General features: G+C 43.5%; 2 protein-coding genes and 1 long non-coding RNA gene across 15 annotated transcripts in view; 1 reads left to right on the top strand and 2 right to left on the bottom strand.

Moving 5' to 3' along the window:
- Positions 1–2333, bottom strand: part of CC2D1A (coiled-coil and C2 domain containing 1A) — a 50573-nt gene extending 48240 nt beyond the window's left edge. The window contains 2 exon segments of the mRNA XM_082205594.1: positions 520–628; positions 2185–2333. Of these exon segments, the coding sequence (XP_082061720.1) occupies positions 520–576 (57 nt within the window). The 5' untranslated portion in view covers positions 577–628; positions 2185–2333.
- A 132-nt stretch (positions 2334–2465) lies between these two features.
- On the top strand, positions 2466–17507 carry LOC309522334. 11 transcript variants are annotated; one of them, XR_014215022.1, is made up of 9 exons: positions 2466–2605; positions 4683–4731; positions 5547–5754; positions 7492–7552; positions 10802–10900; positions 12113–13753; positions 15043–15167; positions 15600–15692; positions 16913–17507. It is a non-coding gene; the product is annotated as an uncharacterized lncRNA (long non-coding RNA). The 11 variants fall into 11 exon arrangements; XR_014215023.1 differs by having other exon boundaries at positions 12041–13753; XR_014215024.1 differs by having other exon boundaries at positions 10802–10933; positions 12041–13753.
- A 76-nt stretch (positions 17508–17583) lies between these two features.
- Positions 17584–20687, bottom strand: NANOS3 (nanos C2HC-type zinc finger 3). Of its 3 annotated transcripts, none has more exons than XR_014215017.1 (2): positions 19808–20687; positions 17584–18606 (listed from the first exon to the last, which is right to left on the bottom strand). XR_014215017.1 is itself a non-coding variant. In XM_082205587.1 (2 exons), the coding sequence occupies exon 1, from the start codon at positions 20309–20311 to the stop codon at positions 19889–19891; it is 423 nt and encodes a 140-aa protein (XP_082061713.1). In that variant the 5' UTR covers positions 20312–20687; the 3' UTR covers positions 17584–18606; positions 19878–19888. The 3 variants fall into 3 exon arrangements, 1 of the variants encoding a protein (XP_082061713.1); XR_014215018.1 differs by having other exon boundaries at positions 19813–20687; XM_082205587.1 differs by having other exon boundaries at positions 19878–20687.
- Between the last annotated feature and the right edge of the window lie 5615 nt (positions 20688–26302).

The following is a 26302-nucleotide window of genomic DNA, read 5'->3' as shown; positions in this document are numbered from 1 at the left end:
GAGTCATATATAATACTTTTAAAAACATTATCAAACTTCTTTATTAGAGTCTATCCTTTTATTTTAAAAAGGTAAATAAAGTTGTGTTTTTAACCCAGTTAGATTGACTGTTAGCTTCACAGGTTGTACAACCTGAAAAAGTTGTGCTATTTGCAGATTTGCCTCTTTGGGGAGGGCCGGCCCCTCCATGCATGCATGGGGAATAGTGAGGCTTACAATAGGCTTAAGCTGGTATGGGCAACTAGAAACAGAAAGACTACAAAAGTCTTTCTGCAACATAAGCATGAGGAGACATTTACTCAGGAGCATTTAGAATTATATTGCTACAAAACAAGATTTCCTGTGGCAGAAGGATTACACACTAGGGGCATAAAACAAGAGTAGCAGAAGAGGACCTGTTGTGTGTACACATTGTTATTTCATAGTGCTCAAGATGTGAAAGTAGCATCTAAACAAAGTGATTTCAAGAAAGACTACCTAAGACAGATCACACCACAGAAAAAGAGGATAGCAACTTACCTGTCTAGGTGTGGCAGCACCTTTGCCTCCTGAAGGTGGCTTCCTGTTCCTGTTCATTTCTCTTTGTTCTGTTCTCAGTCAGTGCAAGACAGCATCAGGCCAGATGGAGCTGGATATTTTAATGGGATCAGTCAGAAGTTGTCCCTGTTTCCCTCATTCCAGTTATCCGCATTATCTCCCTCTTCTGCTGATGGTTGCCCAGCCCCCACTGCTTTTCCAAAGCGCTTCCGGAAAACCACAAGAGTGTTGCACACAACATGCGCTATGTGGCACTAAGTCATGAAATATGTGCCACTATATCTCCTCTGTTTTTCTCTTCTGTCTGGTGCCATGCTGCCCAATCCTATGTGTGCTTACTTGCAAACAAATCCTGAAGCTCATTGCAGTGCCAACACTAATCACATACATTGGTTCCATTGAATTCAGTACGGCTGAAATCACCGGGAATAAGCCTCAATAGGATTTACTGCCAAGCTAATGCACATAACATCAGGCTACTAAGCCCACTGCCACTGCTTTCCATCTTACTCGCCTCAAATGCCTACACTACTATGCCTGTCTTATCTGTCCGCCCACATCACTCCTAGCCAGCCACAGTTTTATTCTTTGTTTGTTTGATTGACTGATTTATATACCACCCTTCATCCAAGGCTCAAAGGGTGGTTTACAGAATAAAAACACAAACAACATAATAACAAACACAACACTAACCCCACATACTTTCCCTCCCCTTCTTTCACTCTTAGGAGAAAGCCTCACCATCCCTGCCATTAATCTTAACAATGTCTAAAATGAATACGTATACAGTGGTACCATGGCTTACGAACTTAATCTGTTCTGGAAGTCCGTTCTTAAACCAAAGCATTCTTAAACCAAGGTGTGTTTTCCCATAGCAGCGGGGGGGGGGGGGAATCAATTTACAAATGGAACACATTCAACAGGAAGTGAAACATGTTCTTATTCCAAGCCAAGGTTTGCAAACCAAAACACCTACTTCTGGGTTTGCAGCGTTCTTAATCCAAGTTGTTCATAAACTAAGCTGTTCTTAAACTAAGATACCACCGTAGTACTTTTGAGTCTGTTTTTTAAAAAAATATGTGTCCACATTAAAAAAATATGCTTTCGAGTCTTCAAAACAATTCACGATGCATTCAGTTGACACGATTACAACAGTATTATAATCCCACTGAAGGTGGAAGACAGTGGCTTGCTTAAGGAGAGATTTTTAATTAGAACACTCCATAAAACCCATCGGGGGAGGTGGGGGGATGTTGGACAATGTGTTCCATGGGACTTATTCTCGGGTAAAAAAATAACTACCAAACTTTTAGAAGACTTTTAGAAGCTTTTAATGTTTTAATAGGTTATTGTATTTTAGTGTTTTGTTGGAAGCCGCCCAGAGTGGCTGGAGAAACCCAGCCAGATGGGCAAGATATAAATAAATTATTATTATTAATTATTATTATTATTATTATTATTATTATTATTAACATGCACAGGGTGACAGCCAAAATTATAAATCTGGACATTGTTATCATTCTATACTTATTTATTTTTACCCCACCTTTCCCCTGACCAGGGACTCAAGGCGGCTTGCAGATAAAACATCACCGGTTCATGTTTCTCCCGCCGCTTCTCTTCCTAAAAACAATAATGCTGGCCTACCTTACGGGACTGTTGTGAGGATCACCGGGCCGCGCATGCGAAGGGACTTGGAAGGCTGCGCCGCTAGCCAGAGAGTGGCAAGGGCCCCTGTCGCTGCCCGGCTCCTCGGCCTTCGCCCCCGACACCGCACGCAAAAGTTGGGGGCCAGCCCTTCTCGCTCTCGCCACACGCACTTCCGGCTTCTTTCCGCGACTAGCCCGTCAACCCCGACTTGCTTTACGGCTCCGTCGCGAGCACGACACCGCGCGACGGCGCCCGTCGGGCTTTACGGCAGGCTTTTCCCTTCCCAGTCCGCAGACAGAGATCGTGGAGGGAAGCGTGGCGATGTCAGTTGCTGAAGCCTGGCAGGCCAAAATTGGGAACAAAAGGCAGAACATTGTGCCTCCCCAACCCCAATGCAAGCCGTATTTTACTCTATTTAGTTAGTAACTTTTTTTAATAAATAAAAAGGTACAATATTGCTTCGCAAGTGCTTCCTGCACTGGGCGGGGAAAACTGCCCTAAGAACAAAATTAAAAAAAATCCTTCCAGTAGCACCTTAAGAGACCAGCTAAGTCTGTTATTGGTATGCGCTTTCGTGGGCATGCACACTTCTGCAGATGCCCTAAGGACGTACGAGGAGTCCGGCTGCTGGATCGGGCCCACCTAGTTATTACAGTGGCCAACCAGATGCCCCTTGGGGGAAGCCCGCGAGCCGGATTCGAGCATATAATATTATCAGGAGAGCCCGGCTGCTGGATCAGGCCAAAGGGCTCAGCTTCAAGCCCAGGATCCTGTCCCCACAGTGGCCAGCCACGGGGAAGCCCGTGCGCAGAACCTGAGCGCAGGAGCAGCTCTTTTCCCCGTTCTTGATTCCCAGCAACTGGCAGCCGGAGGCATCGCTGCCTCCTTTTTATCGCACTCCGGTTGGAAATCGGAGCGGGGAGGCCGGCTGAGAGACGTTGCAGCCGCGCTGCCATAGCCTGGCATAGTTCAGATTTATTTCCCCGCTATTGCAGCTGGGCAGGCTGAGGCTGAAGGATACTTCCTTTCACCAAATCTGCACTTTTGGCCACGCGTCATTTTTTCTCCATATAGCAGGCAAGCTGGGCGGGAAGGCAGAGAAGGAGAGCCGTTTGCAACGAACACTGAAAGATACAGCGACAGGATAAACTTGCTCTTAGCTGCTTGCGGTTGTCTGTGTGTTTTGCCACCCTTGGAAAAGGGTCCCCGAATAACACCAGAAACCAAGAGGTGTTCGTTCTACCCTTTTTCCTAGCTCTAGGAAAACCGATGGTGGGGGCAAGGGCGGGGCGGGAGGAGGAGAATTGGCGGGAAAAGTCGTTAGGGAGTTGCCTCCCCTCGCTTTTTGTGCTGCTCAAAAAGCAGGTGCTCCTTTGAGTTCCTCTCTTGGCGCGCTTTTGTATTTAGTTCTATTTTTCCCCTCATGACTTTTGTTTTATGGATACAGCAAACATCGACAGCACAAAGCAATAACGTTACTGCTGGTTACATAATTTTTTTCCATTTTTGAATGCTTCAGCCCCCTTGGCTTAATATTTTCCCTCCAACCTAGGGCCCATCAACGTTGCATATCATAGGTCCCAACTCCTAGGGGCTCCCCAAAATAAAATATTTGATAGGGCCGGGCCCCCACAAAGTTGATAGGCATTCCCATTCAAATAGTGTGTGTGCACTGCATCCATGTGATTGATTATGCAGGGCAGGGATTAAAACCCAACATCTCAGTCTGGATCTGATTCTCCCCATCATATTAATATTTTTTAAACAGCTGTATCATTGCTGGTTATGTTTTCTGCTTTGTGTTCACAGAATTATTATTTTTGGGGAGAAGGGGGCAAAGTCTTTCTCTTGAAGTTAAAGGTCGACTTGTGACTGAATCGCCTGCACTATTTATTACATGGTGTTGAAGAGAAGCAATGCAAAACAATGGCGGCTTTGCTCTGCATGGGATTAAACGTTTTAGAACTGATTTCTGACAAATGGCTTTAATTATCCATTTAATGATAACGCAGTAAGATACAGTTGAGATGTAGAGTCCACTGAACCAAGAGTACTGCAGGCAGCCCTGTACTCACGGTGGGGCAAATGGGTGTTTGGCCCATGCCTCAATTTTTTTAGTTTAAGATCTTCTAATTTGTGACTTGATGGACAGTGAGGGCCTCCATGCAAAGAATAACAGGAGCGATTTCAGAACAATTAGCAAATAAGACACAGTGAGTGCATAACAAAAGCCTCATCTGGAAGAGCCCCCAAAATTTGCTAACTCAATACTTTCCTCTGACAGGGCGAGTTTTTGATTATCACAGCCAGCTTATAATTACTAAGGGATTCTGAAAAAAACAGCCTGTATGGTAACGTGACTCTTGAAGAGTTAAACTTTCACATACTAGAGTTTAGTATGCATTGGCTGTCAAAACACCATGATATAACATCTAATAATGCAATATATTTTATTTTAATAGAAAACATTGACCTAAACTGATATTTCCCTTTAGATCTACCAAGCCACTAAAATGAGTAAAAGGAAGAAGGGACAAATTCCAGGTAATAGAATCACACTGTTATTTTTGGTTTTTATGTAAGACTTCCCCCTCCTCCAATTTTTCCAAGGCATTTCCATATTGTGGTGCTTCAAGACAGGGGCTTAATGTCACTAGCAGATTGTGCAGATCTGATTTTCTGTGTACACAAATGGCACGTGACAATTCAAACACTCAGTTCTGTGTATTCTGGATCCTCCCCCCAGCCACTACTCCCCTGCCCTCAACTGCCTTTTTTGTTCTGGGCAAATGCTCAGGTGTGTCTTTACCTCTGTGCAAATCACTCCCACCCCCAAAATGCTAATCTGTGCTTGGCCTAAATTTATCCTCAATTTATGGATGTGCACAGAAGTGTCATGGTCTCAGTTCAATAATACATAGATGATGAGGTAGATTGTTGCTTATGAAAAGTTTGCAAGCTTACCTGGGAGTAAGCCAGTGTAACCATTTGCATATCAATACCAAATCTGTCACATTGACTTGGAACCTAAGCTAAGTTAACTTAACGAAGTTCATGGGAGAAATGTTTCTAGAACCCGCTTCCCCCCTGAGTAAGCATGTCTAGGTTTGCAGTGTATGGTAAGTCGTGAGAGCATGTGCTTCAATAAATTAAGCAGATCCACTTAAATTAAGTACATTTAAACCTTGTTATTCAGTAGCAGACTTAAAGCATGTGCATTGAAATCAATGCCTATTGAAATCAACAGGATTTAAAAGTGTTCGCCTTTAGGTGATTAATGTATTTTATTATAAAGTCAGTATTAATTGCTGTATTTATTTTGCATAAAGGTTGATTAATATTTTTCCCCCAAATAAAAGAAGAGAACAAGGAACATGGCCTATCCAAAGCAAACAAGTGCCTTAGGAGGAAGCTTACAGAAGGGAATGATCCAGAAATGCCAGTACCGAATTTTCATTCGGACAATTCTTCCACAAAAGTAATTGTATCAGGAACAATTCAAGAATGTCAAAGAAATAGCCTAGCAAACATGAACACAGAAAATTTGGCAACAGACCTGGATACAAGGTAATAAAGTTTGATTCAAAGCAGAGTATGAAATGACTGAAACATGGTTGGACTGGACAGAGAAATCAAGGGATGTCAACTGATAAGAGAAAGACAACTGACTGCTTATATGATTAAATTGTGATTGTTCTAGAGTAAGGCTTCTGGACAAAAGTTTTATTAAGCATGCAAATTCACATGGTCAGATTATAATGATGCAACTAGAGCAATTACACCAGGACCCATTCCTGCAAAGGGCTTCAGATTCTGTACTTTCAGTGTGTAAAACAGTAAGTCTCTAACTGTCCTGGAAGTAAAGTTATAAAGCAAAATGTGCAGGCAACTTTCTAAGTGTTTTATGTGAGATGAGTCAGCCTGGCTGCTCCCACTTTTCAATGTTTTTAGCCCCTAGTTGCGTACTTTGCCCTGGGATGCAAGTGGAAGTCACGCACCGGCGGCACAGCAGCAGCAAGAGGCCCCATAAGCGAAAGCGCGCCTCATGTTAAGAACGGTTTCGGCTTAAGAACGGACCTCTGGAACAAATTAAGTTCGTAACTGGAGGTACCACTGTAATGTAAACCTTTTTGATAACCAACAAAAATATCACCAAATACCGAACAAACTTTCAAGCTGCCCTGCATGTTTAGATTTCAGATAAGATTTCAGTTTTAAAAAATAATGGAGGAGAATAATGTCCATTTAATAAGCGCCCAGCAAAGTCTCTTCATTAGAAGATCTAATGCCATCTTCCTTCAAGTTCTAGGATCCCTTTCTTTGACAAAGTCCCCATGATATTTTTGTAAGGAAGCTGGTAAAATGTGGGTTGAATGAGGTAACTGTTATGTGGATTTGTAGCTGGTTAACTGACCGAACTCAAACTGCTCTTAATGGTTCCTCGTCATCTTGGGAAAAAGTGACAAGTGAGGTAAAGCAGGGTTCGTTCCTGAGCACGTTGTTAAATGTATTTATAAACGACTTGAACAAGGGAATTGTGAGGGTACCCATCAAATTTGCAGATGACACCAAACTGGGAGGGGTAGCTAATGCCACAGAAGACAGAATCAGGATTCAAAACAATCTTAACAGACTAGGGAGCTGAGCCCAAACTAACAAAATGAATTTTAATAGGGAAAAATGTATGGTTCTGTGCTTAGGAAGGAAGAACCAGCTGTACAAATATAAGACAGTGGACACCTGGCTTACTAGTAGTACATATGAAAAGGATCTGGGGTCTTAGTGGACCACAAGCTTAACATGAGTCAACAGTGTGATGCAGCAGCAAAAAAAACCTCATGCTATTCTAAGCTGCATCAACAGAAGTCTAGGGTCCCAAACAAGAGAAGTAATAGTACCACTCTATTCTGCCTTGGTCAGACCACATCTGGAATACTGTGTCCTGTTCTGAGCACCACAGTTTAAGAATGATATTGACAAACTAGAAGGTGTACAGAGAAGAGCAACCATGATGATCAGTGGTCTGGAAACCAAACCTTATGAGGAATGGTTGAAGGAGCTGGGTATGTTTAGCCTGGAAAAGAGGAGACTGAGAGGAGATATGATAGCCATTTCCAAATATCTTAAGGGCTGTCACATGGAAGATGGAGCATGTTTGTTTTGTCTTGCTCTGGAGGGCATTTTGCAAATAGAATAAACATCCTGGGATTTTCAAACATACTGGAATTTCCTATTTACTGTATTTCTATTACTAATTTGCCTTTCCTAAACTTGAATGTACATATATTTGTTGTCTTTTAACAGCAAGGCTTCATTTGAGAGGAAAGAGCAAGATAATATGAAGGTTTCTGTACCTCTGTCTCAGGTAAATTCCGTCTCAAGTAACATTAGCAGTATATTTAACTGTAGGGTAGCTTTTAGTAATTTCTTGGTTAGGTAAAGTAAACTTACAAAGTATAGCTGAATAGATTTCCTTTGTGTTCTTTATGTGGACATACTACTTGAACAAATCCAAATCCTTGATCAAATCCAAATCCTTGCAGTCTGTATCCTTGCAAGAGAGGACATCAGATGTGACTGATATGCAGCAAGATTTACCTGGTAGATATTGGGTAATTGACCGATTCCTAATATGTATCTTAAGCATTGTATCAGGCAGTTTGTTAAGGCTACAAGGGAATAAACCCCATTGAACCCAATAGCCTTACTTCTTTGGTTAGCTCTGTGCATAGGTTTGCTCTGTGTAGAGAGGATGATTCACTAAACCTCCTTACACATTCTTTCAATGTGATGTCACAGGATTGCAGTGGCTAGCTTCTACCAACTTACTAGCTGGGCATTCAACAGCCAGAAGAAGAGACCACAAACATGCACATATATATACACCTATTGCTCCTCCATGCATATATTTCTACGTGTGTGTAGACCCTTCATATAGTCCCTTCAGCCTCCTTATGTATTGAAAGACTGTATGAGACAGTCCAAATGGACTTTCTCCCCTCATAAGATCTTCAAAATATGTGAGCTAATCCACATGGCTGCAATGCAAGAATCTGTGAGTTTGTTGATCATGTGTTGTTGTTTTGGCTAATAGCCAATTAATATTTCACCTTTCAAAATGTATACTGGCAGTGATTATATTGCATACTTCTGTTTGTCATGGCTGAAACACCTAGGAAAATGAACTTAAAAGCTTTTTTAAAAATCCAAGGAAGAGTTGCTGTGATTAGGGAAAAGGGCAAGGCTCTTCCACATTCTCTGCTTCTACAGTGTATCAACCTACCAGTGCTGGAACAAGTACCATGGTGGCAGTGAGCGAAATGAAAGTCACTCTCTTTAGTCATAGAAAATAATTTGTACAGATGGCGAACATTTTGTGTGCGACCTATTGATGTATAGCTAGGCCCGCATCAGGATTTGAAAAGTTGCTTAGAATTTCAAACAATGAGAAGTACAATGCAAACCCAAACCACCAGTGGGCACTCAAAGCCAGAGAGAAATGAAACCAGGGCAACAAGCCAAGATGCTTTTGCTTGCACGGCTGGCTCAGTCCTGACCTAAGTACATCTTCAGCAATGGTCTGTCTAGCTTTTTCTTGAAAACTGTTATAGCCAGAAGCCAGAAGAGCAGCCTGTGTCGTTCCGCACAACCTTCCTTTGAATTCATAACCTTTATTGCTGCGTGCAGATTAAGACCAAGGGTTGCCCCTTGTACATTTTCCCCTAGTGGAGTTGTAGAGCACATACTCTGAGAACAGAAGGCCCCAGGTTTGAACCCCAGCATCTCTACTTAAAAACGTTGAGTAGTCATGAGTGAAGATGTCAAAGACCTCTGCCCTGGATAGCAACTTCCAGCCAGAGTAGACAATACTGACCTGGTATTAAGAAACGCCCTGAACTCCTAACGCCACCCCACCTCTTTATTGGGCCAAAGAGAACCCAGGAGTCCTGACTCCTGGCCACCAGTTACCTGCTTCGAAAAAACCACTCAGTTTACTCCCTTGCGGAAAACATTAAGTTAAGCACTCCCTTTGGGCAACAGCTTCCTTCCTTCCTTCCCTTTATATTAAATATTTGCAGAGCCATAGCTGTGGGGGGCTAGCTGGTTTTTTTGCCCTGGGTGAAGCCTCCAGAGGGGCACCATTAAAGCTCAAAACCTCTCTCTCTCTGTGTGTATGCAAATGCACATGGGGGGACGCCAAACTGGGTCTTTGACCCGGGTGAAATAAAACCTGTTTGTGTTTTTAACAGTTAGTTTGGCTGTGGTGGCAGCAGCAGGGGGTGGTGGTGGAGAGGAATCCCCCTGCCAGGAAAGTTATGAGACAAAGGGAACTTGGACTGCCAGCAACTGGGCAATCACATGCGGGATGATTCCTGCCATGCTTGGCTCTAAGAGGCACTGGTGCACTGGTGCTTCACTGTAGTGGGTCTCCGGAAGACAGTGTTTTCCTGTGGAAATGTGGACACAATGATGTAGGACCACTTAAGGCCAGCCCAAGATATCTTGATGCCCAGGGTGGGAAAGGAAATTGGCACCTGCTAATTAAAGCAGGGTATAACCCACCAGGTACAGCTGCGAACTATGTGGCCCCTCAGGTGCCTGGGCACCCACAAATTTAAAATGGAGGTGTGCCCCCCAAGATTCCACTCGGTGGTGTGTGCACACCATGGTGATGTTGGCATGCCCTGGGCACCCACTGTGGAGGGGGCAAAGTGGCATGCCTGCCACCAGAAAAGTCACCTGCTGAAGCCCAGCTGGGGGGGGGGAGAGACACCCCCCCATCCTTTCATTGGGAGAAGTGCAAGACTACCAAAGGTATTTTGCTGCCTGAGGCCAAGGTCAAGATGGTGGCCCTTTACTTTCCATTAGGTGCTAAAATCTCTACATGTAAACACATAATCCATCGATATGATCAAATTCAGATCTTTTTCTTTTCTTTTTTCAGTGCAGAATGTTTTTTTCTTAAATGTGGGGTATACTTAAGAACTTATTGTATTTGCATTTTAACCGTTATAGTAAATTACTCTTGTTCTTTCACTTTTGTGGAATTATTTGTTGCTCACAACGTCTTTTAGTTGACAGTAAAATAAATTTGAACTTCTGGTGCTTCTCATTTTGAGTGAAACTACTACCAATACTTGTTCAATAATTCTAATAATTTGAATCTTAAGTTCCTCTGAGTGGAACCCCACTTGCAGATATGATACTTCCATGGAGTACCTTGAAGATACTATTTGACAATTCCCTCCGGCAGCCCTCTGTGCCCTTAAGATCTGCTCTGGAGGGTTGGGCAAGGAAGGTGACACTGGGAGCTGCAAGGGGAGCAAGAAATCAGTGAAAATTGTTTTCTGCCTGTGGGAACCTCTGTTGGATCACAATGCCTTCCTTTCAGGATCCAGCTGGTGAGGTTTTGTCCAATTTTATTCCTGTGCAAAATCCTCAGAAATTTAGGGCAGTCTCAGTAGGTCAAAAATAATTTTCTTTGTTGAGCTTGATAAATCCAATCTCTTGATGCCTTTTTGCTTAATTTTGGAAGTTGCTGAGGATAGGATACTCTTATTGTATAGGATACTCTTGTTGTTATTTTTATTCTTGCTCTTATTGTTGGTCGTAGGGAGGAAAGTTGGTACCAAAGTTTACGAAGCCAAGAAAAACATTGCCTGAAAAAAAGGAAGGAAATTTTGGAGGAGCTGTAACAACTGGGACAGAAAAGGTACAACAAGCCCTTCCTCCTTATCTATATAATGTAATGTATACCTTTGTGATTTAGAGAAGTGTTTCCTTATGGCTGGACATGGGGAAAACACTTTCGTTTTTGTACTGATAATTAAAGACAAACTGCACTCTTCTAGTTCAAATTAAGCACACTGAAAATTTCCAGAGGGCTTTTAATGATTCGTTTTAATCAAGATATACTGACATGTTATTTAAGGATACTGTTAGCTGTGCTGTTTTATTTGTATATACTATGGTTTTTATATTTGATTTTAATAATAATAATAATAATAGTAATAATAATTATAATAATAATTCTAAGTGACATTCCCTAAGAGGCAGTTCATAAATAAATAAATAGTTTTAATGGAGTAATCCCCCCCAATGAAAAACTGATGTTTTAGTTTGTCTTTCAGCTAAGGCACCTGCACACTCTCAAGCACATTAGGGACACTAGCTTTGGCAAGACAGGTGGGTCTAGCAGCACCCCCACACTGCAAAGTTGCTTCTTTAGAGGGAGCACAAGCCCATCTAGGAATTTAAAGAGTTCCACTGTGTATACTCCACAATTCACTGTTTAAACTAGTAAGCCAAGGGCAGATAAAAATAGAGTATTCTTTGGTGGAAGATGATAACTTGTGCAGAACTGCATATTCACACATTAAGTTGCCTGTATACTTAGATAATCTTTGGTGTCCCTGCTCCCTTCTTCCAATAAGGTTAGGCAAAGGGCAAATGAAGAAAGGGCCTTCTCAATTGGGTCAACTTGCTTATGGAATGCTCTCCTCAGGGACACGTACTCTAATGTCTTTTCAGCACCATGCAATTACTTAAAAAACAAATATCTTAAGACTTTTTACCTGAACTGGCTTTTCTGCTGTTGAATATGCCTTTCATTATGTCAGCTGTTATTATTTTGATTGTTTCAGTATTACTGTAAGCAAACTTGGAAGTTCGCTTGCTTGTTATAAGCTGTAAAAAGATTGTAAAGGCACTCAGAATCTGAAGGGGCAGTATATTGATGGTTAAATACATAGAAATGCACTATTAAATGGGAACTGGCAGCCATAGTCAGAAAATGCTAAATGTTTGTGCTACTTTTTTCTACTGACGCACAATTTTGTCAACTTCTTCAAAGGGTGATTGTATGGATAGAAATGTTACCAACACAGCAAAAAATTATGTCGAGAACACTGTTGCTTCTTCACAGACACCAGAAGCAGCGGATTCATTGGTGACAAAAGTGAAGGATGATGGAGATCAAGTGATCATTCATTGTGAAAAATTAAGTAAAAGACTGGATGTTAAAATGCAAGATGAGGACAAGATTGGAAGGATAAACAATGATGGTGCAAACTCAGGCTTAGCTGATTCCTGTCAAGGAACGGGGAAAGCATCCAATTTACAAGAAAGTATCTGTGAAAAGGAAGTGTCAGGTAATAAGGATGTAGATGGTCTGTCTCTAGAGCCATTTAAATGCCAATTTGTTAAGGAGATGAGCATTAGTATGTTGGCAGACGACAGTGTCACTGACCATATTAAAAGTACCCCACATGAAGAGCATCTTGATACTTCAAACAAGTGTATGGATAAAAATAAAGCTTTCCATGATATCACAAATTCAGATGATGTAAAAGAAGCAAACTGGGCCAAAAATAGAAGTTGTAAAGATGCAAGTCTTATTGAGTGCATGTTCAGCCAAACCCAAAAGGAGAACAACAGAACATATTTCCCACTGGAGACAGGTCTATCATTTCTCACACCTGGAGAACAGGGCAAACATCTAAATATGAGCAATTTATCTAGAGACGGAGATACTGATGTCAAAAAAGCAGACCAGGGCCTTTCATCTAGAAGCAGGGAAACTGAAGAGCAAAATGTCATTTGCAGCAATACTGAAATTTCAGAACACCAGGTCACTTTGTGCAGCTCTGCAGTGAGTGAAAAGGGGACAGACAAGCAGAACCTGTGGTCAAGTGGCAAACCTGTAGAGCAAAATGGTATGTGTAAAACTGCAAGCCAAAGCAACCCTTGTACGGAAGAGACCATAGTTGCAGAGCAAAACAGTGTACAAGGCCAGAATACTTCCAGGAAAGACGTTCTAGATATTCAATCTATGAGTATTTATTTGGAAAAGAAAGCAGATCTTCCTGAATCAAAATGTGAACAGGTTTTTGAAACAAGTGATATGTTCTTGCCACAGCCTAATGAGGATGTTCACCCTGAGAGCAGCACAATCTCAGTGCAAGCAGTGATTTGCAGCGAAGAGACAGGGAGGAATAAAAAAGAACCTGAAATGAAAGCAAGGCCAGCAAAAAGCACCACTGGCTCACCTGACCCAGAAGTTCCAGTTTTACAGACCCAAAAGAAAAATGGTAGTGAGAGATTGGTGTCTGATACAAAACAGTCTGAATTCATCAGATGTGATTTGGAACCAGCTGAAATTAGGGAAGTGCTGTCAGATATTTCCCAGCAAAATTTGACTGAGACTGCCAAGGCAGAAACAAACCCAACAGAAAACTCTTCTGCTGACATCTACATGGAGGGAAAAGAAGAAATGGTAACCTGTGAGGACAACAAGAACAAACCTGCCCATGAGGAAAATGGCCTCTCCACAGTCAAGGTTATTCCAGCACCATTGGTGGTGGATGATCCTGGTAGAGAAATGAATGCTGGTTCCGAAATGCAGAAGTCTCTCCTTGCATTAGGTACAGGTTGCAGCAGAAATGCACCAAGCGGCCTTGATACTATGACCCAAACATGCTCTCCTTGCACAGATTCCCTTTCTCTGGATATGGAAATTCTGTCTAACAGTCAGCTACTGGGCATCTTTGAATTTCCACCACACAAGGTGAGTTGATCATGAATGACTAGATTTAGAAAGTGATAGTTTTACTTCTTCATATGACAGTTACTATTCAACAGAATCAATAAGACCTTAACACTCCAGCAATCCTTTTAAGATTGCATTTATAAATGCAAGTATCAGTACCCATCATATGAATGTATGAATTGGCCTTGCACTACTACCAGTACATACTTTTAGTGAATTAGTAGACTTATATCCCACTTCCTTGCCGGAGTCCTTAAAGCAGCTCATAACTTAACAAAAACAAGTGGATTCCAATTTTACTGTAGTTTGAATAATTTTTAATGGTGTTACAGTGCAAAATAATTGTAGCAACTGAAGTGCATCCCAGTAAAAATATTTGTGAACCAATTACAGTAGTATATAAAATGGTCATTTCCAGATCTAACAAACCCATTGTAACTAGTACTGATTCTGTAGATTAACTGAAGCTGCAACAATGCAAGCAGCGGCTCCCATTATAGTTCTTTAAAATAGTTTGTACTTGCCTTTGTGGCTCCTCTGGACTAAAAAACCTGGATAGAGCTGGGAGGGACTTTGGAGGTCATCTGGTCCAATCCTCTACTTAATGCATGGTTCGCAATGGGGGATGCAACTATAGGAGGCCTGATTGATGGACATCCCACCTCTGCTTAAATACCTGCTGTGAAGAAGTGTCCCACATCTTCCTAGTTATTCTGCTCTCCTGTCAACTAGCTCTTATCCTTAGGAGGTTTCTTCCAGTGTTATGCCAACATCTGTTTCCTTCTAATTTCTACGCATTCATTTTAGTTCTGTTTATGTTATGTCTCACAAGGATGTGGGAGGAAATTCTTCGCTGTGTGCATGGAGCAGGTGCTGGCCTGTTGCTGAGGGAGGATGGGGATAGCGGCAGTAGCAGTGGGGGGGGGGGAGAAAAGGGGCTTGCCAGCAGAACACACTGTAGATGAAGAATGGTGATCTGTCCCCTTGCCCTCCCCAAAGTAGCTCAGGTTACAAACAATCTCTGCTTGCTTGCAGGAGGCTTCTCTTAAAATTATATCCATCACATCTAGCCAAAAGAAACGATAAAAATTATTTGCATAAAGTCTAAAAGCTAACTAGTGGATATGTCTATGTATCAACATTCTGAAACCTCTGTGTCTAATAACCCAATTATTACATTAATTATGAACATTATTGCTGTAGATTTCTCCCTACCTGGTTGAGATTGTGATTGAACAAGTCCTTTACTGCTGCTTTTTACATAGAGAACATACCTGTGTCGCTAAACTGCATTTCTATCCCTTCAGACATCCTTTCTGGATAATCCACATAGCCCTTCCAAGGATAAAAGTGATCAGTGTGCTGTAGGAGAACAAAGTGGAATCAAAACACCAGTCCCAGCCATTAATCTGATCTATCCAAATAGTGACAGGTGGGTGGATTTCCTAGTAGGAGCTTTCTTGGTACTGTATTTTGCATTCCAGTTGGTATTACTAGGCCTACATATGTTGCTTTGCATGAGTGTGTACACACACCTGAAACACCAGAGCTAATGGAAGTGGATGATTTTTATTTCCATCTCAAAAGCTTGGGGCAGGCAGTTTTAAGAAAAAGTGCAATAAAAAAATAATTAAAACCTATATTCTACATAAATATTTAATACGTCATTTGTTAGCTGTGGTATTTGTAGGATGGGATTGGAATCCTAGGTCAAGGGGTCAGTGACTATTTGGAGCAAATATAATATCCTTTGATGTTTGAAAAGGCATGACACCTGGAAAACACTCACACTTTTAATATAGAAAGATATACAGTATATTGCTGATCTCCTGCTTCTGTTTTCCTTTCCCCCCCAAAAAAACAGGAATGAGGTGACTGAGGGGATTTGTGATTCATACAAACAAGAAGATGCAACAGATGTTGTTTGTGGACTGATTAAAGAGCTCTCTAATCTCAAGTAAGAACTTATTTCTGTACCATATCCAATACTTCATAAAAAATGAGGTTCTTGAAGGCCTGAGATAATGTGGTCACTGTCATATCATCTACAGCAATTACATAGCTCCCACAGGAATCCTAGTGTAACATTCTTAGCTTAAATGTGCCTGATTTAAAGACAAAAAGACATGTTTGGCCTAGCAACCACTATTAGGCATGGTAGTTAAATTGAATGTCTATGTGTTTTATACCCCTGCATGCCAGATGCTGAGGACAAACACTGAGGAAAAGCTATTGCCTTTTATGCCTGTTTGTGATCTTCCCAGAGGCATCTGGCCCAGGACTGTTTTAAGGGTTTACTGAATTGCAAGTCCTATCACAATTAGTGGGATATATGCCAGATCCCAACGACATCTACTGGGGTGTAAGTCCCACTGATTTCAGATAATTTTATTTTCACATGTGTTTAACCTTTGGGTTAAAATGACTTTTAGGAATGCCTTGAAGATTTTTTAAATGCCAACATGGCTATGCAGGTGCTTCAAACATTCTGATTAGCCAGTCATTTAAGGATATTGTTTTGTGCTGTCTTTAATGTTTTATCATTGTTTACACTGCCTTGATTTGTTATAGTGGTATATAAATACTTGTATAAATAAATAATAAAACTCCCTCCCCTCCAGATCTGGATTTCCTCCCTGCCCACGCTGCTGTGCCCATGCTGCTGCTAACCTAACCCCTCCTATGGCAATTGCACCAGAGTAATGACAGGGGTCAGATCTGCTGCCTGAGGCAAAAAATTTTGCCTCAGGCACCAGATCTGACTTGCTTCATTAAAGTGCCAGCCTTGCTGAGGGCTGACCGGAGGTTGCCTCTTGTGAGTGCTGCTAGGAGCCATGAGGCATATCAGCCACAGCCACAGTGAGGAAGTAGGAGGTATTTTCCCCTCCCCAGTCACTTTTCCAGCCTGCTACAGCTCTTAGACTGAGAACTGGAGAACATGGCACATGAACCCTTTCAGCTACCTTGAATTATTTCAGCTCTTTGATAAATCAAATTCCTTGCATTTGTTCTGAAGCAAAATATAATAATTGTTGGAACCTGCTTCTTTAGAAAACAGTGACTGAATTGTTCTGCAAGGGGTTGCAGTCTATAATTTTATTTCTGCAGCTTACTTGAGAAGTGCCTTGCTAACATGGAACCCACTGTGGTGTGGTTGGGTTGTTTTGTTCTTCCTAGCCGACTTATCATGAGTACACACAGAGACCTGGATTCCTTCAAGAGACTGAAGTTCCGGAGAAACAGACAATCTGGGAAGCTTGTACCTCATAGCGTGAGCAATGTGACAAGCACACTTTGTACAGTCAAAAAGAAGAGAGAGATTTAGCTAGTGAATTCTGTTCCTGCTTTGAAAGTTTGCTTTGTTATGGTTTTCTTTAGCTATTTCATTTAGCGGTGGGGTCATTTATGCTTATCTGCATCAAAATAGACTGTTAGATGCAGAATAAAATTAATAAAATGAGTATAATTAGTCATCTTCACATCCCACTAACTATCACAGCAATGTAAAGGACCATTATAAATAAGAACTGGGTCCAATGTCTTGGTGCACAATCCAGTAAGTAAAGTTACCTGTATATAAGCTGCAATCAATATCCCTTTCACCACCATCTCTTAACAAACTCTTAACATAACTTTCTGGGTGTGAACTCTTGTCCACAATTGTGAAGAGTTGCCCTATGTTCAGGCATGTATCTATAGTTCTTCCTCCATTAGGCCAAAATATATCTTATGGAATGCAAAAATAAAAATAAAACCTTAAACGTAAAGACCAGTTTTACTATGTAATGATGCCATTATTTATAGGATTCTGGTGTAACCATTTCATTGTTTATAAATGAACTAGGTTAGTGGAATGAAAATGCTGTATTTTGGCTAAAAATTACAAAATTGAGTAACTTTAAACCTCACTTCAAGTGGAAGAGTTATGTGTGTACTTAGTTGAAACCAATAGAGCTTAAAATGCTGTGCACTTTCATTCTTGCCTACTTTATGGTGTCTTGTGTGTTTTGCATTCTACACAGGCAGAACAATTCTAAAATTGGGGAAGATTCTGTGGTGGTGGAACTGCTGCTTCCCAAGCCCTGCTGCTCACTCTAGCTAGATGGAAGTGGGGTGGGATGCAGCCCTTTCTCACTTAAAAGAGGGCAATTAACTACAGGAGCTGCAAGTCTGGTATAATTCTTTGCCCCTTTATCACAGTATGCTAAGACCCCTCATCTAAACCCCCTCAACTGCCCCTCCCTAACTTCCTTGTCCAAGAGTAAATCCTTACATAGCGATTCATTTCAAAAATGACACGTCTTTGGTTTAGGGTTTTTAAAACGCTGTATTGCTTTTGTGTAACAAATAAATAACCATATAAAGCCATAATATTAACAAAACAAAGTAATTATTGACCACACGTCTTAAGAACCAAATAAAACCTGGCCAACAAATATCACTTGAAAAACAAACATGCATTTAAACAAAACTTTAAACAAATACAAACATTGGGAGACTTCAGACTGGTAATTTGGGAAATTAGGTAACATTTGTCTCAAGTGGACACTCTTCACACTGAGTCAGACATCTGTAATAACATGAATGTGAAATAATTCAAGCAGGAAGAGTAGCTGGATTAAAAAACAAGAATAGCGAGTCAGTTGATTGTGATAGTACTGAGAGAATTCATTTCCAGGCCCTTGGTGTGATGTACCAGTGCCACCTGAAGTAAATGTTGCCATCCTGGACTATCTTTCCCTCTCTCCTTTTTCTCTCCAGGTCTGAATATTTTAGTTGATTCCTGCAGACCAACCACTTGGGGTGTATTAGATCCAAAGTTTCCCTTGACTTCAAGAAAAGTGCTAGCTCTGGTACAGCTGCAAATGTACCTGAAAGAGATGATAAAATGCACACAATCCCAATCACATTTTCCTCACCAGAAATCTATGCAATTTTTTTTTGAATTTGTATTCAGCTGTAATTGTAGAAATACCCCACCCCAAGTCCTTTGAGGCTAAATACTGGAGAGCAGGCATACCCCAGGAGCATGGCCAGTGGCGAGGGATGAGGGGAACTGTATTCCAACAACACTTGCATAGCTTCACATTGGCTACCCTTGCTGTAAGAGTAGCAGTGGCAGGCAATGGCTGCTTATTTACATTTTTTACTGTTTAACCCAGGAACCTCCAGGTTTGAAAACCACTTCAGGGTGGCAGGTTGCTGTGGCTTGCAAGAGAGAAACAAGCCACAGTTCCTAGTTCAGAAGTAACACAAAACCAACCCTTTTCTTGTCCTGCTTGCACTAGGAGTGAAGCAAGAGCAATTGGGCATTTACCAGCATGCTACGAATGCTCAGTAAACCTTCCTCCCATCTGGTGAATATGTCTCTGCCTCAGTCACACATACACAAACACCTTCCTCCCAGACACACACACACACACACACACACACACAATCTGAGCACTCTTTCTCCTCTCCCCGCTTTCCAAGGGGCAGGGAAGGAAGGTTCAAATCCCCTCTTGGCCATGAAGCTCACTGGGTGATCACGACCCCTTCCTCTCTCTGCCTAACCTACCCTCATAGGGTTGTTGTGGGGATGAAATGAGTAAAGGGAGAACTGTACGCTATCAAGCTCCTTGGAAGAAAGTAGGCGAATATAAATGGGAGTAAATATAATAATAATAAACTGCCAGGCACACACATACAGGAGGTGTGAGCTAGGATGAAAAGTAACCTCACTCTTGGAGGACGAATAATAATAATAATAATAGTTATTCTTTATACATTGAATCCACCTTAGTCTTACTCAGACCCACTAAAAGATCACAAACTTAGCCCTGTTCATTTCAATGGGTTTACTTTGAGTAAAAGTTACTAGGATACAAAACGGTGACAATGATGCCCACAGAACTAAACTCTCACCTTCCAAGTCTCCATCCGCCTCCTTTTCCTTCCCCGACCCCAGGGGGCCTTCCTTCTCCTAAACACCCAGACAAGGTATGATAGTGGGATTTCAGAGTTTGCTTTTCAGATGCGCTTAACAAACAGGCGGCCTGGGGTGGTGGGGATAGAAAGAGGAAGAATACTTACGGTACCACCAGGTTGGAACCTTTGCTGCTGAAAGAGAAAACGAGAGAGATAATAATATTCCCCTTCCCACCTTTTTATTTTTTAAGTTTTAGGATAGGCTGGCTTCGCTTTGAAGTGGCTTGCCTTCTTCCCGGCCGAATTCCGGATGCAGCTGTAGACGGACGTGTAGCCCTTGTTGGTTAAAGGGCAGAACTTCCTCGTGTGCGCCCGATCCTGAGATGCCCCGCACTGAGGGCAAGTGTAACTTCTCAGGATCGGGCACTGCACCCTCCCGGCTGAGTCCTTCAGCGCGTGCGACGCGTAGATGGCCCTCGACTCGCCGTTGTGCTTGCAGAAGGCGCAGTGGCGCGCCGGCCTGCTAACCCCGGCAGGGGGCGCCTCCTTGCGCGGCGGCGCCTGGTCCGCGAAAGCCCCCGGCCAGCTGCTCCTCGCGCTCCGCCAGCGCATCTCTTGCACCACGCGCGCCAGCTGGAAATAGTCCCTCCACAATTGGAAAGCCGCCATGATCGCCGCAGCCTGAGCTGGTCGCCGGAGCCCTGGGCGCTCCTAAATGCAGCCATGTGCCGTTGGGGCCTCCGCCCAGAGCCAATAGCCTGGGAAGCTCTTCCCACTGCCCCCCACCGTCAAGGAGCCTGGAGCCAAGAAGTCTGGCTCGCCCCACGGCCCCCCACCCCGCCGCTTGTGGGTCGCCATCCTGGCAAAGTTGAGGGCGTGGCTGCGAAGCCGCATAAAAGTGTCTCTCGCCGAATGTTAAACGATCTGCAAAGAAGACTATGAATTGAAAGTGGAGGCAAGAGATGTATGTACCTTTCCCCGTTTCTCTGTTTGCTTTGTAACACAGATAAACGTAAGACTGAATGGAGGTGGGGGGAGAGAGAGAATCGCCAACTAAGAAGCGCAGCCTTTGGCTTCAAGAGTTGCTTCTTTATTGCAACTTGCAAAGTTGCAAGTTGGAAGTGTCTGTGCGAGTCTCAGTCTCTCTCTCTCTCTCTCTCTCTCTCTCTCTCACACACACACACACACACAAAGTGCCGGATTTACGCATAAATTGAACAAGCTCTAGTTTAGGGACCCACTCTCTGCCCCCCCCAAAAAAGGGGAAAAAACTGGATGTACTTTGATAAAATACATATTTTGTTCTGTGCAAATGGCTTTAGGTCCATAAGTTAAAGGTAAAGGGACCCCTGACCATTAGGTCCAGTCGTGACCGACTCTGGAGTTGCGGCACTCATCTTGCTTTATTGGCCAAGGGAGCTGGCGCACAGCTTCCAGGTCTTGTGGCCAGCATGACTAAGCCGCTTCTGGCGAACCAGAGCAGCGCACGGAAATGCCGTTTACCTTCCCGCCGGAGCGGTACCTATTTATCTACTTGCACTTTGACGTGCTTTTGAACTGCTAGGTTGGCAGGAGCAGGGACCGAGCAATGGGAGCTCACCCTGTGGATTTGAACCGCCGACCTTGCATAGCTTGTCAAAATCATTTCTCCTGCACATTCCCCCTCTTACCTTAATACCACATGTCAATTTATTATTAATAGCTTCATCCTCTTTTTTTAAGCCATCCAAATTGCTGGCTATGCCATGCTAACTGCTGGCGCTCAGTCGGGATAATAAGCTGACCTTTCAACAGCAAAGGAAAACACAGCAATGCACAGCTGCATTGTATTCAGGTCTGGTTGGTGGCAAAGCACAATAAAAGCATCCACATTGGAAGGCGAATGGTTTGGCTCTGTGCCAGAAACTAAGCAGACTAGCAATTACCCTTTTTTTTGGTGTGTGCCACCATGAATATACTGTACATGAGGTTAGTTAGGTCCTGACCATTTTAGCTGCACTTCATTATCATTGGCACCAACAGAGTTTAATTTAGTCCTTATTAAATTTCCAGACAATTACAATGTTAGCTTAACTGGATTGAAGTTTGGATTCAACCTGTAGTGTCTGACGGGGTTTTAGAAGCAAATGAAATAAAATGAGGGCATAATTCATGATCCTGTCACTTAAGGAGCTTAAATGCAACAGCAGGGAAGAGATTGTGACAGGGTGGGGAGGGGGAAGCAAGGGGTTAATGTGAGCAGATGCAGTTGCAGTTGCAGGAACTTTTAAAGTTATCAATGTAAACTGACCTGTCCTGTACACAGTACACTGTAAACTGTACTGTTCAAATATAATAATGGTGCAATTCATTTTTAAATGTATACAATTATTACCATAACATTAATGTGGGGCACAAGCTAGCCAAAATTTAGCATTTTAAAAGTACACTTTATTGAAATACTTAGAAGTGGCTTAATCAAGTGCTGAAAAGTTATGAGACCTCCTGCCTGAACCTAAGCTGAGTGGAATTAATTCCTTTTATTTATGTATGTATTCCTTATTGAAAATGTTGAATTATAACCAAAAAGGCAGACAAATTAACAAGGTGTGTAATCTTATAGCTCGAATTATACAGAACAGTGCAGCCCTGCTAATATCATGTATTGTGCATTATTTTGATTGGTACGGGTTGCAACAGAATGGAATTAATTCTCCAGAGAGTGTGTTGGGTTTGCAACCTTCACAAAGACTTACGTTTGACTGGATCCTGAGCCTGTTTTTTCTGTGCAAGGAGCCTCAGATTTTAGTTTTAAGGCACAGCTAAAGTGGCGCTGTGGTCTAAACCACTGAGCCTCTTGGGCTTGCCGATGGAAGGTCAGCGGTTCGAATCCCCCTGACGGGGTGAGCTCCCGTTGCTTGGTCCCTGCCAACCTAGCAGTTCGAAAGCACACCAAAAAGTGCAAGTAGATAAATAGGTACCACTCTGGCGGGATGGTAAATGGCATTTTCCGTGTGCTGCTCTGGTTTCGCCAGAAGCGGCTTAGTCGTGCTGGCCACATGACCCAGAAAAACTCCCGAAAGACATCGGGAGCGCCGCAACCCCAGAGTCATTCGCGACTGGACTTAACTGTCAGGGGTCCTTTACCTTTACCTTAAAGTTAAAGGGTCTTGGTTGTAAGCTGCAGTCGTAAGATCTTTGATGTCAAAAGGGGGGGGGGTAGAATTTTGTACACTGAAAAGCAGCTTCAGATGCTCATCAGCATTTTCTTGGCTCATGGAATTCCCTTCTTATGGGAATACTTTCACTAATTGTACAATGCTGAGTGGAGAATGCCTCTGGTTTTGTCTCTCCCACAGCAAGGGCAAGGAGCCTTTTCTACAATGATTTCACTAAAATGTAGCAAAGCTGGAATGCTCACACACCTCAGAACTGAGCGGGGGCATGAAAACTGTAATTTTCAAAATTACAGCCAGAATTTTCATTGGAGTGTTTATATTAAAATAACAGTTGCTCCCCCCCCCCGATTCTCTTGATATGTTGATGAGTTTGGATATGTAAATGAGTTTGGATTTTATTGCTTAATATTATAGATATGCAAATAACTGAGCAGGAATCATTTGTAGGAGGGGGTGGAATTACAGGATTAAGGACATGCAAATTGCATATACTTTAACACAGGACATTTGAGGCGGCTCAGGGAACACCACATAGGCAAAAATGGGAAGGGGTTGTGTGTGTGTGTGTGTTTTTGTCTGTCTGTTTAAATGGAAAACTACCCCGAAGTGCCATATCTGCCAAATCAGGAGACACTCAGAGGTCCATGGGCCAGGAGTTAGTCACCCAGCACTAAATGAATGGTCAATACACATTTATTTGTTTATTCAAACTACAATGTGGAGAACTTGGCCAATAACACTTTCAGCAAATACACTGAGAGGTGAGTGGTGGTGGTGGTGGGGAGCTCCTGTGTGAATAAACCTGGGGGTCTTATAGGAAATGTGCTAAAAACAGCAAATACAAGGAAATCAAGTGGGGAAATTGAATATCATGGTTCAGGAAAGCTTTTTACCAGGTTAACTGGGTTCAAATCCATTTGTGAAACGGAGCAGTGAAATGTATGAACCACAGAGACGGGTTCCTTTTGTTATTGAATAGTTATTGTAAGAGTACTCCATTGGGGTATTCTGATTTTTATTCCCCCCCCCGCTTGCCCCTTGCTTTGTGTAACATATTGCCCAGTGAAGAGCTCTGGAGAACCAGGAAGCTTGCTGTGCTTTTGTGAGATTTTTGGTCTGCTCCATACCTCATATTACGTTCGCTTCATGTTACGTTCTTTTAGGTTACGTCCCGCGGCGACCTGGAAGTACCGGAACGGGTTACTTCCGGGTTTCGCTGCTTGTGCAGATGCACAAAATGACATCACGGACATGCGCAGAAGCGGTGAATTACAACCCGGGCTTGCGCAGACACGCCGCTGCAGATTGCGTTCTTTTCATGTTGCAAACGGGCCTCCAGAAAGGATTCTGTTCGCAACCAGAGGTACCACTGTATTGCATCACTCCAAATAGTGGTGGGGAAGAGGTGCCCTCCAGACACTGCCGTTATTGCTCCTTACCTGTATGATGATTGGGAAAGGTATGGGGTAGGCAGCCTAAGGCCCGGGGGCCGGATACAGCCCAATCGCCTTCTCAATCCAGCCCGCGGACGGTCCGGGAATCAGCTTGTTTTTACATGAGTAGAATGTGTCCTTTTGTTTAAAATGCATCTCTGGGGTATTTGTGGGGCATAGGAATTTGTTGCTGACCCCTGGGGAAGGTGGTGGCAACTGGGCACTGTCCCTGCCCTGGCAAAAGCACCCAATTGGCAGCAGCCGTCCTGCTGGTACAATTATGCCGTGTGGCCTTTCCTTGCCCCAGCACTATCCAGGTAAGCAGCAGTAATATTTATATCCCACCTTTCACTTAAATGTCACAATGCCACGTACAATGATACCAAATATGTGGATGGCATTGGGTGTGTGTGTGTGTGTCTAACTAGCAATAGTACCCTCCCACTGCCCAAAGGCCTGGTGCAACCAAGAGTGTTCTAAACTGGCTTGCTTTGTACTAGTTTTTTTTTTAGCGGGGAGCATAACCCCAGCCAGAACAAGTTATGAACCTAGGATGGGAAGCCCAGAAACCACTAATCCACAGTTCCTCTGTTCTCTACACCAGTGTTTCCCAACCGGTGTTCCGCGGCACACTACTGTGCCGTGAGACATTGGCTGGTGTTCCGTGGGAGGGAGGCGGGCGAGTCGGGCGGTGAGAGGCAGCGGCGGCGAGGATCCGCGTCGAGCCGGGGGCGGCTCCGTGGTGGTGGTGCCGAGCGGCGGGGCAGCGCGTGCAAAAGGGAGGAGCGCGAGACAGCGGAGGAGGAGGAGGCCGGCATGTCCGGGCAGCAGCAGCAACAACAGCAGCAGCAACTCCCGGCGACGGCTCCTCAAGCCCCACCGCCGCCCCCTCCTCCGCCCGCTAGCGCCGCCACCACCACAACAGCCGCCGCCGCCTCAGTTGCCGCCGTCCCTCAGTCCCTCGCTCTGCTGCCTCCTCCCACCCCCAAAGCTTGGAGGTTCCCCGGCAAGGGGGAGGGAAAAAACTTTCACTTTCGTGCGTCCCTCCCGGCGTGACGCTGCGCGCTGACGTCACGGGGCTGTAATGGTGGTGTGCCGCGAGATTTTTTTCCTTAAACAGGTGTGCCGTTGCTCAAAAAAGGTTGGGAAACACTGCTCTACACTGCTATAAGAGGTATAATCAACCACACCAAATGCTTTTTTCTTTTTTAGTGTTGCTCTTTTTGCAGTGTACAGATCTATTTGCAGGATACTATGCATGAAGTGGGCTCACTCATAGAATCATGGGACCGTTGAGTTGGAAGGCAGCACAAGATCCATCTAGTCCAACCCCTGCAATCAGTGTCAGAAACTGAGATATGGAAGCTAGGAGCTAAATGGCACCTTAAACCTAGGTTATGGGCGCAACAACAGAATGTCTAGGTGCACTTCTTTATAACAAGAATTCAAAGCTGAAAATGAACGAACTGCAGCTAACATATTATGTTCATTTTTCACATGGTCCAGTCCCCAGGGGTCAGCAACCTTTTTCAGCCATGGGCCGGTCCACCGTCCCTCAGACCATGTGGTGGGCCAGACTATATTTTGAAAAACAAAAATGAATGAATTCCTATGCCCTACAAATAACCCAGAGATGCATTTTAAATAAAAGGACACATTCTGCTCATGTAAAAACATGCTGATTTCTGGACCGTCAGCGGGCTGGATTGAGAAGCCGATTGGGCTGCATCTGGCCCCCGGGCCTTAGGTTGCTGTCAGGGAACTGACATCGGAGCTAGAGGCGGAGGGAAGGCTCTCAAATGATGCTGGAGAAGGGCCTAGCAGGAAGAGAGGCAGCTCCGCAGATGGGGAAGCAAATCAGCGCAACACCAGGGATATAGAGGGGCTGATGGGGGAATCAGTGAGAGGGCTCCAGGACTCTTCACTGGACACCAGCGGGGAGAGCACGGGTCCTCCGCTACCCACACCCACCCTGCGCAGAAGACTTCCGCGCAGAGAGAGTAGGAGGAGACTGGGCGTCAAACAACTTTTATGTTGGAAAAGATTTAAGAAACGCCCACTGACGGATT

This window comes from Podarcis vaucheri (genome assembly GCF_965113315.1).
Source record: "Podarcis vaucheri genome assembly, chromosome: 17".
Taxonomy (NCBI): domain Eukaryota; kingdom Metazoa; phylum Chordata; class Lepidosauria; order Squamata; family Lacertidae; genus Podarcis; species Podarcis vaucheri.
The sequence above is the reverse complement of the archived record's forward strand: the minus strand, read 5'-3'. Positions and strand labels throughout refer to the sequence as shown.